We start from the raw sequence: 16,958 nt of genomic DNA on the forward strand, positions 1-16,958 counted from the left end.
TGGATAAGAAGAACGTTAGCAAAGATGGGCTAATGCCAGGAAACATTTTGATGATTGACGGTACCAATTGTTCCATACACTATCCACAGACATCCAAGAAGGCCACTGCCCTTTGACCTCTTGTGCTGTTAGGTGATATGGTAGCCAACAGCACCATCGGGGCTGGCAGTGTTACCTTCTGCTGTTGATACACAACCATATCATCTCCAAGGCTAGATTTTCAAGAAAGGAGGAAAAGCCTTGGCAAGCAACTTGGGTATATTTCCAGCTTCATAAAATAAACATTTACCAAGGATCAGTGTAGGGATGAAGCATTATTTTGCCAAAATTGACAATGGCTAAGCAATTGACCTGCTTGTTCTTCAATCAAATTGCCATGAAGTTACCAAATTGAAAGACATCTCATCTCTGTGCTATTGGCTATCTCTGTACATTCCCAGATTCAAGTGCCACTAAGACTGATAGCCCTCAGCCCCTTATACAAAATGTTTTGGGTTTTCTATGAATGGTATCTCTATATTAAAGGATCCCCAAATCATTTGTTTAAGTTTTTTAGTTAAAACTAATTTCAAACCTATACAATTAGATTTGGGCTATGGATTCCCACTTGGATATTGCAATGGGCACATCCATTTCCATCTGCTCCTCATTGATAATATTAACTTTCATTGCCTGGTCAAGATGTTGCCCAGTTTCCCCATTCTATAATTATTACTAAGTCTCTTTTTGTGAATGGAGACATGAAAGTATTTTTTCTATGTGACTAGTAAGTAAATCCTTGGATAACTTTTCGATTATGAAACTTTTATTACTATTGCCCATTCTGATCAAGTATTTTCATGTAATTTGCCTTCTTTTATAGGTTCTGATGACCTAGTGAATGAAGCATTTGACTTTGCAAAGAATTTATGTTCCTTGCAACTGACTGAGGAGGAGATTGCTTTGTTCTCATCTGCTGTTCTGATATCTCCAGGTAGGGAAGATTGAGGTCTTCACCTTTCCTTTTTAACCTGTTTTACTATCTTCCACATGGATTACACCTACCTCAGCCAAGGTGCTCTAGAGAAACTTTAAAAGAACCATATTTTCATTAGCAAGCTTGTCATATTTGGGGGCAATTCAAAGGAAAGTAGTCTCAAGTTACGCTAAATGACCAATTTTGTCTCAAAAACAAGAGTAGAGCACGTGGTAAAGGTCAGTCCAGATTCAGAGAAACAAAATTATTCCTTAAAAGATAAATAAAAACTGACAGTGACTTGTTTATTTTTAAAATCAAAATCCATTTTGATTTAAAAAATAAAGGACATAGGAAAAGAATGTCCAGTAAGGTGAAACTTAGTAGAAATACACCTGACTGAAAGACCCATTGTAGGGACTAACATAAGTAAAACATACACTTTCTCCTCTTTAAATATCTTTCTCTGGCTTTTCCACCCAGATTAATGTTGGTGTGCTTGTGTCAGGTAAATGCTGGTGCCTCTACCTCTCTCTCTCTCTTTCTCTTTCTCTCTTTCTCTCTCTCTCTCCCTCTCTCTCTCTCTCTAGGGGCTTTAAAAGGAGGTGAGGACAGCAGAGGGAAAAAACGGCTCCTTTTAAGACCAGGAAAGGAAGACTCTCTGATGTGGCTGTACACATTCTAGTACAGGCTCTGTATTGCCTTAAACACTTGACCCCCTTAGAGCCTCAGTTTCCTCATAATAAAGACCTAGTCTAGCTCTAAAATGCAATAAAATAGCAAAAAGTTTTCAAAGAAGGTAAGGTATGATATTTATAGATCAAATAAAACTGTAGCAATTGAGATACCTTTTTAAAAACATATGCCAACTTAAAAATGTATGTAACCCTAACATATACATGGCTCCTTCTTTACCCAGAATAAGGATTCAGAGTCACCCACTCAACTGTCTATACAGTTAGATTTGGGGTCACGGGACAGCAGTGTCATTGACAGTTCTTCACTGAAAGAAAGACACATTCCTGCTAATTTTTACTGTCAAGAGAATTATTCCTTCTGTAACCGTTTATCTCTAGAGACTAGAGCTCTTTTCTTATACCATAACATGTTTTTCAGGGAGACTGGAATAAATTAGTCTTACCTACAATGGTACACTTTGACATATCATTCTAGCTATACTTGCCAGTAATACCAGCCTTTACACTTTTTATCTGTTAGGCTTTATTTATTTATTTATTTATTTTTAAATCTTTTGAAGATTTTCTTCATTTGCTTCTGATTTTTTTACTCAGCTAATTTATCAAAAATGGAAATATTTTATCATTTGGAGTGTTATTACTAACAGTTTCTTTTGAGGCTCTAAATATCAAGCTGTTCCGTTTTATTTATTTATTTATTTTAATTCCCCAGGCCTAGAAGCACAAAGATAAATGGAAGAAGTGACTAGAAATATTTACTTGTGGTAGCAACCAAGTACCAAATAATTTTCTTCCTACAGTTTTCGCACTATGTTTGATTGTTCCCATACAGTATAGGTTAAAAGAATACTAATTCTAAGCATGGGTCTATGATGAGGGGAGTGGTTTCAAGCTGGTTACTGCTTGCTCAAAGGAAGTGTTACGAAATTCACTGTCCTCTGTAGGTGTGTCTGTGACAAGTCACTAAATTCCTAACAGCAAATATTTCAAAGACATGGTATATCAAACCTAAACAATCCTTAAAGATAACTACTCCAGAAGGAAGGCAAGCCTGTACCTATGAGTTAGGAATCAACTGAACTGTGTGCCTTCCTCTAGAGAGGACATGCTATGGCCATCAAATTCTGCTGAGTTTGGAAGCACTATAGTTGGCTTACTCTACCTAGTGGTGAATCTTCCAGCCCTGATAGCACTCACACTCATAGGCTGTAGCTACTCCAAATACCTTGTTTGCCACTCTGGCCCAAGGCCATATTAAAAAAGAGAGGGAAGACAGATTTCCAGACTATGTAGGCTTCCTCTCGTGCCAGACCCCACCCGTCCCCAGGTTCTTGCCATAATGACCACTGTCTATTCAGCTCCAGATAGTTTAGAGAAAGGAGAGGGAGGGAAACTTAATTTATTCTGACTGACAATTGTCAACTGAAGGCTTTTGTGCTCCCTTACGTAAGGGTTTGCTTAACTGTTGGCTAGACTTGTTCTTGCCCTGTCTAGGATTACAGAATTGAGTTTCTCACCTGATCTGAACTGTGTTCAGAAGGATCATGTCCAGGTTCTTTTCCATGAGTATTTGTTCAGTATTTGGAGACTCCAGGTGTCTCTCCATTGAAGTTCCAACCTAAGGCATTGATGCTGGGCTGCATTTTGTCACCATGGTGTCTAAAGCTTCTAGGAAGAAAAGAAGGGAAGAAGGAGAGAGGGAGGGAAGAAGTGAATGAAGAGAGGGAGGGGGAGAGACAAAAGGAAGGAAAGGAGGAAGGGAGAAAAGAATAGAGGGTTTATCCTATTCACCATTTAAACATTCCATTTTGAAAAAGGGGAACTCAGGGTTAAATTTTTTAATTGATTTATGCTTTTGCTATAGAAATGATAACATAGCTTATGAAAGGGAAGGGGGATCCTGAATATCAAAAATATTCCTATACAATAAACTTTCTTCACTTCTCTAATTCATCTCTTCACAAATCATTAACTTCCACTTTGACAGGAGATCTCAGCACATGTCCAGAAAGTGTAAGAAGTACAAACTGTCACAGACAGTAATAAACATGAAGGAATTTACTGAACCGTTGGGTCCTTGCCTCCATTCTGTTTTTTTATGTCAATGTATTGTGCATTCTTGTCATTATAGAATTGCTTATAAAATGTTTCCTATAAAAAATTACATGACTCCAGAAGCAATTTAGAACTAATCTGAAGTAAGTCTGAAACTCAGTCCTTGTATATGTAGGTGAAATAAAACAAAGCTTATGTTCCCTCCCCTTCTGACCCATTCTTCTCCTTTGTCAGACCGAGCCTGGCTGATAGAACCAAGGAAGGTCCAGAAGCTTCAGGAAAAGATTTATTTTGCACTTCAACATGTGATTCAGAAGAATCACTTGGATGATGAAACCTTGGCAAAGGTAGGTCCTCAGACCGCGGACCCATTGTCACAGAAAGAGAGCGCAATGAGCAAAACAGGGCTGGTTGTATAAAGCAGGAGACGCTTCTCAGCAACGCCAATTTCTGAAAGTTACCGAAGGCACACAGATTTTGAGATGCACATTTTAAAAGGGAGATTAGTAAATTATAATAGGTTGAGAGGAGAATGACATCCTTAGGGAAAGATGACATTGATGGACCTGAACACCAGCAACAGGAAACAAATCAAAGAAAGTGAGGTAGTTCATCTGAAAAACAAAAAGTTTGAAGTAAGGAATCAAGTCCTCAGAATTCATGTGTGACACAAGAGGAGACTTTGTGCTACTTAGGAGTCAGGTCCGAGCAAAAGTTAAAAGGAGGCAGATTTTTACCCCAAATAAGGAGTAACTATAAAACAATGAGTGTTACTGAACAGGATAGACCACTGTGTGAAGCAGGGAGCTCCCTGTCATTGGCCATATTCTAATAGATACTGCTTAGTTTCCTCTCAGGTATATTGTAAATGATAGTGCTACCCAGAATAGAAGATTAAGACTGATTTCCTGTAAAGTTCCCTTCAACTCTAATCTCTTCACTCAAGATTTGCCCTGGGGTTTTTTCAAAATGACAAGTGTCTCATGGGCAAAAGCAAGCAACATGCCATCAGTTTCTTGGCTCAGCTTAAGAATAGTGATGTTTAAGAAGAGTACTGAGAAAAGTCATTTACCAAAGTAAAACAATAGTAAAAAGGAAGAAAGAATTTTTTAATAATTGATAATTAGCATTATTTTAGATGTTAAAGTATCTCTAATTTCTTAAGAAATGGAATTTTTTTGAAAGCCAGAATTATTTTATATTTTTAAGTATCTTAGCTCTCTTAAAAACTGGAAGTTATTAGAGGGTAAGCAACTAGGAAATGGAGCTTATTCATGGTAAAACCCTCTCACTCTGCTATTGAAGTTCTTTATTTTAAAAAGAAGGGAAGACTCTATTGGAGATACTATCAGATTTTATTTTGCACATACAGAGTATTGTTATAAAAAGCAATGAGGTAAGTATGCTGCTTTACTACGATAATGTTTTATAAAAATTAACACATCCTAGGAGAACATTTCCACACTATGCAGTGATATTTCACTTTGGTGTAACTGCATTATGTGGGAAAGATCAAATCACTGTCTCTCTGCACCTCAGTTTTCTCCCAGTTAAGAGCAAAACAACATGCTTTCAGATACTCTGGACAGAAAAGATAGTACTGTGAATATATGCATCTGTCTCTATAATTACATAATTAGCATATATGCATAAATACATCTAGTTAATTAAAGGGGGGGATGTTCTCTGTATTTGGGATCTTCTAAAACTTTGGTCTGCATATTTGCCACACCAAAATTAAAATCTTCATAAAATCCAGAGGTAGACAAAAGTTGTTGCTATTCTGCTTAGAGGGATTGTCTGCTTTTCAGAAAACTCTGGTTTCATCATGTGTAAAATGAAAATTATAATTCTTAACTTCTGTATAGGTGTGTTTTGATGTTCAAATGAAATATATACACTGCATGAATTCTAACACACTGTGACATTGTATGTTACTATCCTAGAAAAGTAAAATTCTCCTGCTCAAACCATTTTTTACCTTCTATTGTCCTGGTGCTGGTCATCTGAGGTATTTGAGATAGAAAAGAGACAGAGAAATTGAAGAATAAATGGTATTTAATGGCAAGAAAAAAATTAAAATACTGACTGTAGGTCAGTTTAATACTCCCTTCTCCATCTTTAGTGGGGAAAGTACATAAGTCGATTCTTTTATATTTCAAGTTTTTTAGTTATAATTGACATACAACATTATGAAGTTTTGGGTGTATAACATACTGATTTGATATTTATATTATATATTGCAAAACAATCACCACAATAAGTCTAGTTAACGTCCATTCAGTTCTTTCCTTATAGAAATAATGTTGCAAAGCTGGAGACCAGAGAAGCATTAGAAGAGAGTACTTTCTTGTATAAAGTTTACTGGAGCCAAATGACAAAGCATTGCTTCCACAGATCATGTATGGATATTGGGTTTTTGTGTGGACCCTTCCTTGTAAGAGTCATCATTTTATAGGATGTCATTTGAACTAATGTGGAGGGATCATGAAACCAAATTAGAACTGGACTCTCATTTATCTCAGCGCTCAGCTGTGTGGCTTTGGATAAGTCCTTCATTTGCCTAAGACTCAGATTCATCAACCATCACGTGCTGGGGTAGGGATGGGTAAGTCAAGTTCCTGACTGCTTGAACGCTTTAAGGACAATGACATATGTCATAGATGTACAGGGACACCCACTCATCAAAACCACACTCTTTAGATGGAATAAATGTTTTCTTGAAATCCAAGAAAACTATTCTACCCTACCACAGACTCTTCTCCTTATTTCAGAAATGCTCCTTTGGCCTTCATAGTCATGGAGTTCTTTGGTCTCCACAATACCTCTGAAACAGTGAGGACCATTCTTTTCTTTTCTTTTCTTTTTTTTTCATATTTTATTTTTTAAGTATATTTTATTAATTATGTTGTTACAGTAGTTCCAATTTTTTCCCCTTTGCTCCCCTCTGCCCAGTACCCCCCTTCTCTCCAAGAATCCCACCACCCTTAGTTTCATATTCATGGGTCGTGCATATAAGTTCTTTGGCTTCACCCTTTCCTATGTTTTTCTTAACATCCCCCTGTCTATTTTGTACCAACCAATATGCTTCTTAGTCCCTGCACCATTTCCCCATTTCTCTCCCTTCCCACTCCCAGCTGATAACCCTTTTAATGATCCCCATACCTATGATTCTGTTCCTATTCTGGTTTGCTTAGTTGGATTTTGTTTTCATTTTCTAGATTCGGTTGTTGATAATTGTGAATTTGTTGTCATTTTAGTGTTCATAGTTTTGATCTTCTTTTTCTTAAGTAAGTTCCTTTGACATTTCATTTAATAATGGTTTGGAGATGATGAACTCATTTAGCTTTACCTTGTCTGGGAAGCCCTTCATCTGCCCTCCATTCCAAATGATAGCTTTTCTGGATAGAGTAATCTTGGTTGTAGGTTGCTTTTCATCAGATTGAATACTGCTTGCCAGTCCCTTCCTGCCTGCAAAGTGTCCTCTGAGAAATCAGCTGATAGTCCTATAGGCAATCCCCTGTAGGCAACTCTTCGCCTCTCTCTTGCTGCCCCCAGGACTCTCTCTTTATCTTTCACCTTTGGCATCTCAATCATGATGCATCTTGGAATGATCCCCTCAGGGTCCAGCTCTCCCAGAACCCTCTGTGCTTTCTGGACCTGTATGTCTACCTCCTTCACAAAATTTGGGAAGTTTTGCTCATTTTTTCCAATTCTTGCTTCCTCATTCTGCACTGGTTGTCTGTTTTTTTCTACCTTATGTTCCAAATCATTGATTTGAACCCCAGTTTCCTTCTCTTCACCATTGGTTTTGTGTGGATTTTACTTCGTTTCACTTATCATAGCCTTCACTTCTTCTCTTATGTGTTTGCCGTACTCAAGCATATCTGTCAAGCCTGTGAGCATCTTTATCACCTGTGTTTTGAATTCTGCATCTGTTAGGTTGTCTATCTCCTCATCTGTTAGGTTGGCTATCTCCTCGTCGCTTAATTCTCCCACTGGAACCTTGATCCGTTCACCCCTTTTGGGCCATATTTCTCTGTCTCCTCATTCTGACAGGCTCCTGTGTTTGTTTGCCTCCACATCCCAGGTAGAGCTGTCGCTACTGTTACATTGTAAGGGGCAGAGCCTTAGGGATTCATCAGTACAGGGCGACCTGTTTCACCACATCGTGGCATTGTATGTGGGGAGGGGTCAGAGAGGGAACAATGTTACCTGCCCAACACTCGCCCCTTTTCCAGGCACCTCTCCCACTTCTGCACTGGATTGGTGCCCCTCTAGCTGCTGCTTTGGCCGTCGTTCCCAGAGTGGATGGGTCTGCAGACGTTCTAGGACCGTGGGGCCCGACTAAACAATCAGACTCTGTTGAGACCGGCAGTTTCTACCTCCACCACCACCCCTACTGGTCTGCACAGTCTGAAGCAATGAGGCTTGATTTTTTCTGGTGCTGGGACTGTGAGCTGCAAGGTCCGGTGAGGAGCTAGGAATGCTCCCCAGGTGTCCCTCCTGACTTTTTAAAACGTGTGACTGCACTTTCTGCCGACCTGCCGCTGCCACCACTGCTGCCACTGCTGCTGCCACCACCACACTGCATTCTCTCCACCCCAGCTCCACCCCTCCTACCTGTCTGGATGAGTATTTCTTCTTTATATCTTTGTTTGCTGGACTTCCATGCAGTTTGATGTTCTGGGACTTCCGGCTGTTTCTAGTTTTGAGGTAGTTGTATTCCTTCTTAGTTGTGGGGGGAGATGCAGCATGTCTGTCTATGTCTCCATCTTGGCCAGAAGTCCTGCAAATTGAGTTGTGAGAACTATTCTTAATGTATGTTATTTATAGACCCCTTCGGGAATCTGGCAAACATTATGAAACCTGTATCTAGAAAAAATGAATGCATACCCAACTGTTGTATTCAGGCCCAGGGGCTCAGGTTAAATCCCCAGTAGGTGGGGTAGATCTGCCTGTGTATAATGTGTAAAGACTGCCAACTAGTTTGGTCCTGTATAGGTGTAGCAGATATCAGGTAAGAGGTACAAGACTCACACACAGTCAGTGGGCTTTGCCCTGAAAGAACAGTCTCTGACATACTTTCTACATGTCTACCTCCTGAAATTAAAGTTCAAGTAACAGTGCCTTATACTTTTGACCAAATTTAGACCAAAGGAAGTTTTGAAAATTCTGGAACTTTGTGCCCATAAACTAAAAGGTTTTAATCTTATATATTAATTAGTTTTATTTCTATATTTGTCTTCCTGGAAAAATACTCTATTAAAGAATCTAGTTTTCTTTCCTCATCAATATAATGATAATATATAGCATATTAAACCATCAAAACTACTTTCTATCTGAGTGACCCCAAACAAGTGACTTAACCTCTTTGTGCCTCAATTTCTTTATTTGTAAAATGTGACTATAGATAGTATTGATCTCATATGGTTATTTTGAGGACTAAATGAGATAAAATATAAGCAAGCTGCATGGTTCATAATAGGTAGTGTGTAACTGCTGTTGTTGTAGTTGTAGACAGAAGAAATTTTATTTTGGCAGATAATTTTTTATCCAAGAGATGGTATATTTGAGCTGATCATGAATGAATGAAAACTATTTAAAAAAATGGAAGATGGTGGGGGGAGTGAAGAGGTAGAGTATGACAGTCCAAGTGATTGGGGACATGATAAGGAGGTAAGAAAGTATAAAGTATATTTGAGCTATGAATAATAGATTTGGCTGGAACCTGGACTGGAGAAGACAATAAATGAGATGATACTGGTCACTTTCACTAAAGCTCATGGAAAGAAAACACATATATTTATAATATACATATATATTTTCAGTCCCATCTGACTAAGGGAGGCAGCCCATCTGTTCTCTGGGCTTTACTTTTCTTGTCTGGGAAATGAGTCAGTTGCACTGGATGGTCATCGAAGTCCCTTCAGCATAATAATATTTGACTCAAAAAGAGAAAAACAAAGGTTTCTCCTTAAGATCTTTTTTGCCCTTCAATGCTCAGTCCAGTGTGAGTTTTAAGACTCTTTTGATGTTCTACCATTTCTGTAAGTGAAGAAAGAGACTGATTTCACCAAGTCTTACAGATACAAATCAGTACTCTGTGCATGTGGTAATTGAGTCTAAGATGATATTCTGGCCCAAGATTGCAAAGCATACAGTGTTTATAAAGCCTGTATCCAGAAGTCAACACTTCTGTCAGCTTTCATGTGGGGTTCTGCCACTCTGAGCTGTAGGTGCCACAATGGCCCACTTTGAGATCCTCACTTTGCAGCACGAGGACTGCTATTGGGATTAGGAACTTGTGGTGCTCTTTCTCCACTCATTTCATAATAGCATGTCCATTGGCTGCTGGGGGAGGGATAACATGGGAGAGAAAGCAGTGAATGCTAGAACTGCAAAGACCCGTGATGATTCTGTTCGCTGGCCTGTGGGTTTCCTTATTCCAAGTCACTAAATCTTCTCTTCTTGTTGCCCAGCACAGAGGGTGAAGGGCAGAGGGTGAAGGCAAAAGGAGCCAATCCAGCTCATGCCAGGTTGAGGCAGTGCACTCAGAGCCAAGGGTAAATCATAGGTCTGCATGTCTGCTCATATTCTGCCCTCCAGTACACATTCCCAGTCCTTTCCTAAGAGCAGCCTCTGGGTCAAGGTCATAGCTGGAGCCTTCTCAATGTAGTCTTCTCCAGTCCAGCCCCTCTCGCTGTGTCTCTTGGGTAATTAAAGTTGTAGAATATTGGTAGGTAGCATATATAATATATATTTCCCAGAACTCCTGCAAATATTATATATGCAACATTCTTGGAGGTATGCTCTTACCCAAAGCTGGACTGAGAAGTTTAAAAGTAGCAAACTCCATAACAACACATATGTATATCCAACAGAAAGGCTTAGAGAACCCAGACCACAAAGCCTGCTCACCTTACCATATGCAGAGCCTAGAGGGAGAGTCATTTTTATGTTACTACAACTAGAACACTTCAGTGAGTGCCATGCCTTTGATTCACTTCTCAAGACAGTGTGTAAAAATGCTTGTCCCTTGACATGTGCAATAGATGTTATCTTTCCAGGAATTATGGTCCACACCACCCTTCTGGGTGTTTTCAGACCCATAGTTCTGCACAGATAAACCCCTCTGATTCTTCCAGGATGTGGAAATATCTGTGTGGAGGAGTTATTTAGCTAAGCTCAGAATCTCTGTCATTCCTCCTTTTGCCTATTCCTGGCTGGCCAGAAAGTTACCTGCCCCCACTGGGCAATACTATTATTATTTTATTTTTCTATCATTATTAAATAGTCAGTCTTTTTTTAAGCTCTTGCTGCCTGTGAAGATGCCACACGGCAGCTCTTCCTCCATAGGCATGAGTCGGAAGTTATGCCATTTTAACAAAAATGCAATGGAGAGCTCAGATTAGCCATGGGAAGAGAATGACCTGGCTGAGAAGAACGGCTGCCCCACGTGGTGACAAGCCTGTTCCTTTGAGGGTGACCTCCCCCCCAGGTCTGGAAGGCTGCAGCCTTCCCAAGGAGAGCTCTGAGAGTCAAGCTGGGAGAGGGACAAGCCAACAGGTTCACTAACTTCTTAATTCCTAAGTCCATTTCTAGCATAACAATAACAAAACTGTATCATCAATATAGAGACAGAAGTTTGTCTTTCTATTATCACAGAACCAATTTTCTAAATAAAAGCTTCAAAGTGAATAGGCAAGTGAAATGGATGTATTCAGCCTCACTGGTACCCTGTTTCTATCAGTGCTTCAGAAGTTTCTTATGCTTTGATCAAACCCTTGTGCTTCCTGCATCACGTTGAAGGGCATCTTGCTGGCCTGAGAGCCCCTAGGAACAAGATCACTCATTGTACGATCTCCATGATTCTTTTTTTTTTCAACATCAAATGTACCAGTCATAAAATTATGGGTTTTCTCATAAAACTACCCTCTGGAAAGAGGCATAGGATTATTTAATCTTCTTGAACAGCTGTTTTTGCTTCTTGTAGACCCCTGTAAGTATAAGCTAAAGCTTCCTTCTTATTTAAAAAAAAAAAACCTTGTATAAAAAAGAGATGAGAGTGAAAATGCCTTTTTTATAGACCCTCTGTCTACTCCTGCTATGGGGATTATTTAAACATGAAGAAATTTCATGATGATTTGAAATTGACTACCCCCTCCATCTCTAAGTGCTTCTGGATCACCTCCCCAGCTGTTTAAAAAGTTGTTGAGCCATTAACTGCTGCTGCGGCTGCTCTGAGCTCCCTTTGAAATGGGGGTCCCCCAGCGGTAGTACGTAATATTAATGAGCAATAAGTGACTGCCTGCTGCTTCCTCCACCAGGCCCTCTGGGCTCTGACAAGTGCTACCGCTGCCTGCACATGGCCTCGTGGCCCGCCGTGCTCCACAGTGATGGATGCTCCTGTCAGCACTCCCATCTCCACAGCTGATAGGATGACTTTAAGTCTGCCTCTTCTGAGAGCACAGGGATTGGGGAAACGCTGCCTTTCTCATTGCTTGCTGCTTTTTCAAGCGGTCCCAGTGCTAACAAAAAGTATTTCTCACCATTCAAGCCCATTCCACAGGTGAGTACATTTGGATTCTCTGGAATCCAAATCCCGTAGAAGAGGGCAAAATGAATTTCTGAATCAGATGCCTCCTAAACCCACTTTTAGGTAAGAAAGAAGCAAGAGTCCATCCATATTCTCTTTCTAAAACTGAACACATGGTTAAATAACTCTGGTGTAAATGAGGAAGTGCAGAACGGTTTCAGTCCTTCTCCCATACATGCTGTGTCCCACAGCGCCCCTTCTCTGAAGAAACAGAAAAATGCCTTAAGAATTGTGGTACCAAAGATTCTACTTTATGGATCATAGTTTATTAAATGAGTAACTTACTTTAATCACTACAAGAAAATTAAAATCAATACGTTGCTTTTTTATTTCAATAGAAGTTAATGGCTAATTTTGTAAACATACATAATAGACAGAGATTCAATTTTTGGTGCTTGGTTCAGGACTAAGCTGGTGTCTTGCCCTACATCTCATTTGGCTAAACAAGCATGACTTTGACTATGTGTTTCTCTACTGGAAGGAAGCATTATGTGGGAATGGAAGCATGACACCTAAACATATGTCGCCACTACGTGTGCAGCACTGCTATAGACAGTTTGTGTTGACTCATTTAATGCTCACAACAAGCCTCTGAGTTAGGGACTGACAGAAAAGCAAGCTGAGAGGTAAGTGAGTTGCCCAAGATCACAGAGCTGTGAATAGCAGATCCAGGATTCAGACAAGCTTAGAAGCCCTTTAGAAAAAAAAAAAAAAAAAATTACTAAACACGTGGACTCTTCCCTCTAGGTATGACTTCCTTGTTCATGTCCTGAAAAGGAGCCAAACTTACACTCAGCTACCAGGACTGTTTCAAATATGATAAAGAATTTACTTTTCAATCTTAGAAAACAGTTGTAAACGTATAAGATGTGAACTTCTGAAACAGTGTTTCTCAAACTCGGGCCCACTACATCAGCATTCCCACACAAATGTTCATTTCAAACATGGAGTCTGAGCACCACTTAGACTAACAAAAATATAATCTCTAGCAGTATAGCAGTATATCCCAGTAATCTGCATTTATAGAAAGAATCCCCATGATTTTTATGCAACTAAAGGTGGACAAACATTCTAGAGTTACTTCTGGAAGTTTCAGGAGCTCTGTACATCATTAATTCAATCGCAGATGATTATAGAAAGCTTTCAAAGCCTCTCTGCATCCAATAGCTATTTCAGGGAGAATTGTAATGTGTAAGAAGTGTTTGAAACTGTTATAGTCTCCTTCTGTGTGAACCAGATGGTTAAGAGTGCTTGAATAATTTCCCAAGGAACTCTAGTTAAGTGGACACTTGAATGTAGAAAAGACCCAGTTTTCCACCCTGGACCCAAAGTGAATCTTTCAGAATGAGATTCTGATCATCTTTCTTCTTTTTCTTAAAACCCTTACAAAGACTTTAACGTAACTGAGACCTTGTGTCATCTGGCTATGCCCTCCTCTCCAGCTTTATCTTTCAACGTATGGATCCATTGCTCCAGTGACACTGAACTTCCTTCAGTTCTTTCCAGTGCACCAAGCAAGTACTACAGCATCTTTGCATTTGGTCCTGGGAAATCTTCTGTAACCCCTGCCCCAGCATATTTTTAGCTCTCCCTCTTCCTTCAGAGCCCAGTCTAGTGGCCCTTTCTCGGGGAAGCCTTCCCTGGCCTGCCAGAAGCGGTCAGGACGTCCTATTATCCACCACTTCTAGCGCTATTCTTCTGTAGCTCTCACCACAGGTTTTTAGTCTGCTGTTGACTGAGTGGTCATTTTATTCACATCTGCCTTTCCAAGTAGATGATTAGCAAGAGCCATACTATTTTTTGTCTTCTGCTGTTTAACAGAGCGCCTATTCCAAGTTTAAGTAATTCATAATGTTGAAGAGAAAGTCTTCATTCTCATTTTTTTTATTTATATCCCTATATAAGTAAATAGTAGTGGAAATGGGAAGTCTGAACACCAGACTTCTTTATGTGTTCTAGATTCCTTTAATGAATATGTCAACAGCTCTAATCATTATGCTATTTTTAAATTGCTCATAGCATGGTAATATCATCACCAATTCTTAAAAGAAAAGTTAATGAAAGAGAGGAAATTTCTAATTTGGGGAAGCCACAAAGTAACTAATTATCTATTTCCTTCTTTACTTCAAAGACTAAAATGGTTTCTTTTGATTAAGTAGGATAGGGAGCACAGTGGGCCTAACTGGAGATTAGATGAGTTTTATTCAATTTTATTTTATCATCAATTTCAAGTGTACCTTTGGTGAGCTATATGAACTACCAAGCTTATATTTTGTAAAACTATTCTCTATATGAGAACATACCTCATTTCCATAGTAACTAGATCACAATGATGTTTGGTTTTAGACTAATTTTGGCATTAAATGATGGATTCTAAGTGTCCCTAAATAATAACTATGTTAAAAGCTAGAATTGTTCATCTCCTAAGGCTTACATAGGATTTGGCAAACTGTGGACATTTTAAATGATTACGAGACACTGCCTTCTGGGTATTTGAACTATGTATATACAAAACATATGTATATAAAACACTATTGCACCTAACAATTATAAGTGGATATTCTCACACAGGTTGTTAAAGCATCTCCCTAAGTGAGCGAAGTGCCAGTGATGTCTCATATTTTCGACTGATCAAATATAGGATTCATTTTATGCATTACAGCAGAAATGGATTTGGGAGAGATAGGCAGGCCAGTGAACTTGACAGAATTATACCCCCTACAGTATTCACATCATCATAAAGATCTGTGGGCAATAATAGGTACTGATAATCTTAGCTAACAATTGTGTTTCGTGCCTACAGTGTCCTTAGCACTTCTATATGAAGTCCCTCATTGAGTCCACACAACAACCCAGTCAAGTAGGTACTGTGACTAAGCCCATTTTACAAACGAGAAAACTGAAACATTGCATCTGTCACAGCCACATAGCCATTTAGCTATTTTGGAACCGGGATTCCAGCTCAGGCAGCCTGCTTGCAGAGCACCCATTCCTAATGCTTCAACTAGACTATCTGCAATACACACTTTATTTAAGAACAGTGAATCCGGAAGCTTGGTCTGGCTTCCTTTCTCTTTATTTTCCCTTTAGAGGATGGTGGGGGGTGGGGGGCCGTGGGGTGAGCATTTTGTTTTGTTTTGTTTTGTTTTGTTCTAAAGGAAAGCTGAAAGTGAGCCTCCTTTCTTTCTGAACATCTTTTTCCAAAGCCATTTCCCTTCATCTGGGGCCAAGAAAGACACTGATTCAGAAGACAGAGCACTAATGAGCTTCCCCCTTTGTCTCCTTCCCTGTCCCTCCATTCTGCAGTTAATAGCCAAGATACCAACCATCACGGCAGTCTGCAACTTGCACGGGGAGAAGCTGCAGGTATTTAAGCAATCGCATCCAGACATAGTGAATACACTCTTTCCTCCGTTATACAAGGAGCTCTTTAATCCTGACTGTGCCACCGTCTGCAAATGAAGGCAAGGACAGAACTGTCTCATAGTTATGGAATGCATCACCATTAAGACAAAAGCAATGTGTTCATGAGGACTTAAGAAAAATGTCACTACTGCAACATTAGGAATGTCCTGCACTTAATAGAATTATTTTTCACCGCTACAGTTTGAAGAATGTAAATATGCACCTGAGTGGGGCTCTTTTATTTGTTTGTTTGTTTTGAAATGACCATAAATATACAAATATAGGACACTGGGTGTTATCTTTTTTTAATTTTATTTGGGTATGTTTTGAGAGACAACTGTTTATAGAATTTTATTGTAGATATATATGAGAACAGAGTGGTACTTTACATGATTACTTTTCCTGTTGATTGTTCAAGTATAATTTAAGAAAATTCCACTTAATAGGCTTACCTATTTCTATGTTTTTAGGTAGTTGATGCATGTATAAATTTGTAGCTGTCTTGGAAAGCACTGTGCATTATGTAATAAGTATATAATATTTGAGAATATTATATATCACAATTACTTATACATGCACATGCACTGTGGCTTAAAATATCATACCTACTAGCAAAGGAGATTCAGTCAGGCTCTCTTATGTTACTTACCTTCTGTGTTATATGTTACCTTTATGTTAGACAACTGGGATTTTAGAGTTTCCCAATCAGAGTTTTCATCTATAATCAATGGCAGGATGGTACCAATTCAGAAATAAGTCTACAAAAGAGTAATTATAATGCACAGCCTCTGTATAAAAACTCTGTTTCTAACAATGACATCAAAGCCTTGTCAAGATGGTACATATTGGGGAAAATAATACAAGTATTTGGAGCCATTTTCCTGTTTTAAGAATTAGGCCATGGGTAATATTGTGGAGTCCAGGACATTTTTTACCAAACAATAGATTTTTCACAAGAACATACAAAACACATTTTTTCTTTGGATTTCAGATTGTGAAACTTGATTTTGGTGCTTACTGTGTCTTCAACAGAGAAATACAGTCTGTAGATTATAACCACCAGCAATTTTTTCTAATAAAATTAGAGTAAAAAGAGTAAATCAAAAGCCAGGGTCCAAATGCCATCTCATGTAAACATTTCTCTCTAACCTTTTTTTGTTTTGTTTTGTTTTGGCAAAGAAGAAATAGAAAAATATATAAAAAGTAAAGTAGTTCTTTAAATTCATTCTCTTTAATAAGTTTTTTA

At 38.9% G+C, this 16,958-nt stretch overlaps 1 protein-coding gene across 1 annotated transcript in view; it reads left to right on the forward strand.

Moving 5' to 3' along the window:
- RORB (RAR related orphan receptor B) overlaps window positions 1-15,886 on the forward strand; it is a 62,847-nt gene extending 46,961 nt beyond the window's left edge. Inside the window, exons 8-10 of the mRNA XM_090275224.1 lie at window positions 863-973; window positions 3,943-4,055; window positions 15,614-15,886. Of these exons, the coding sequence (XP_090131350.1) occupies window positions 863-973; window positions 3,943-4,055; window positions 15,614-15,769 (380 nt within the window). The 3' untranslated portion in view covers window positions 15,770-15,886. The remainder of the gene's footprint in view (window positions 1-862; window positions 974-3,942; window positions 4,056-15,613) is intronic.
- Window positions 15,887-16,958: the final 1,072 nt, after the last annotated feature.

The sequence above is a fragment of the Furipterus horrens genome, unplaced genomic scaffold (genome assembly GCF_987537825.1).
Source record: "Furipterus horrens unplaced genomic scaffold, mFurHor1.1.pri manual_scaffold_4, whole genome shotgun sequence".
Taxonomy (NCBI): domain Eukaryota; kingdom Metazoa; phylum Chordata; class Mammalia; order Chiroptera; family Furipteridae; genus Furipterus; species Furipterus horrens.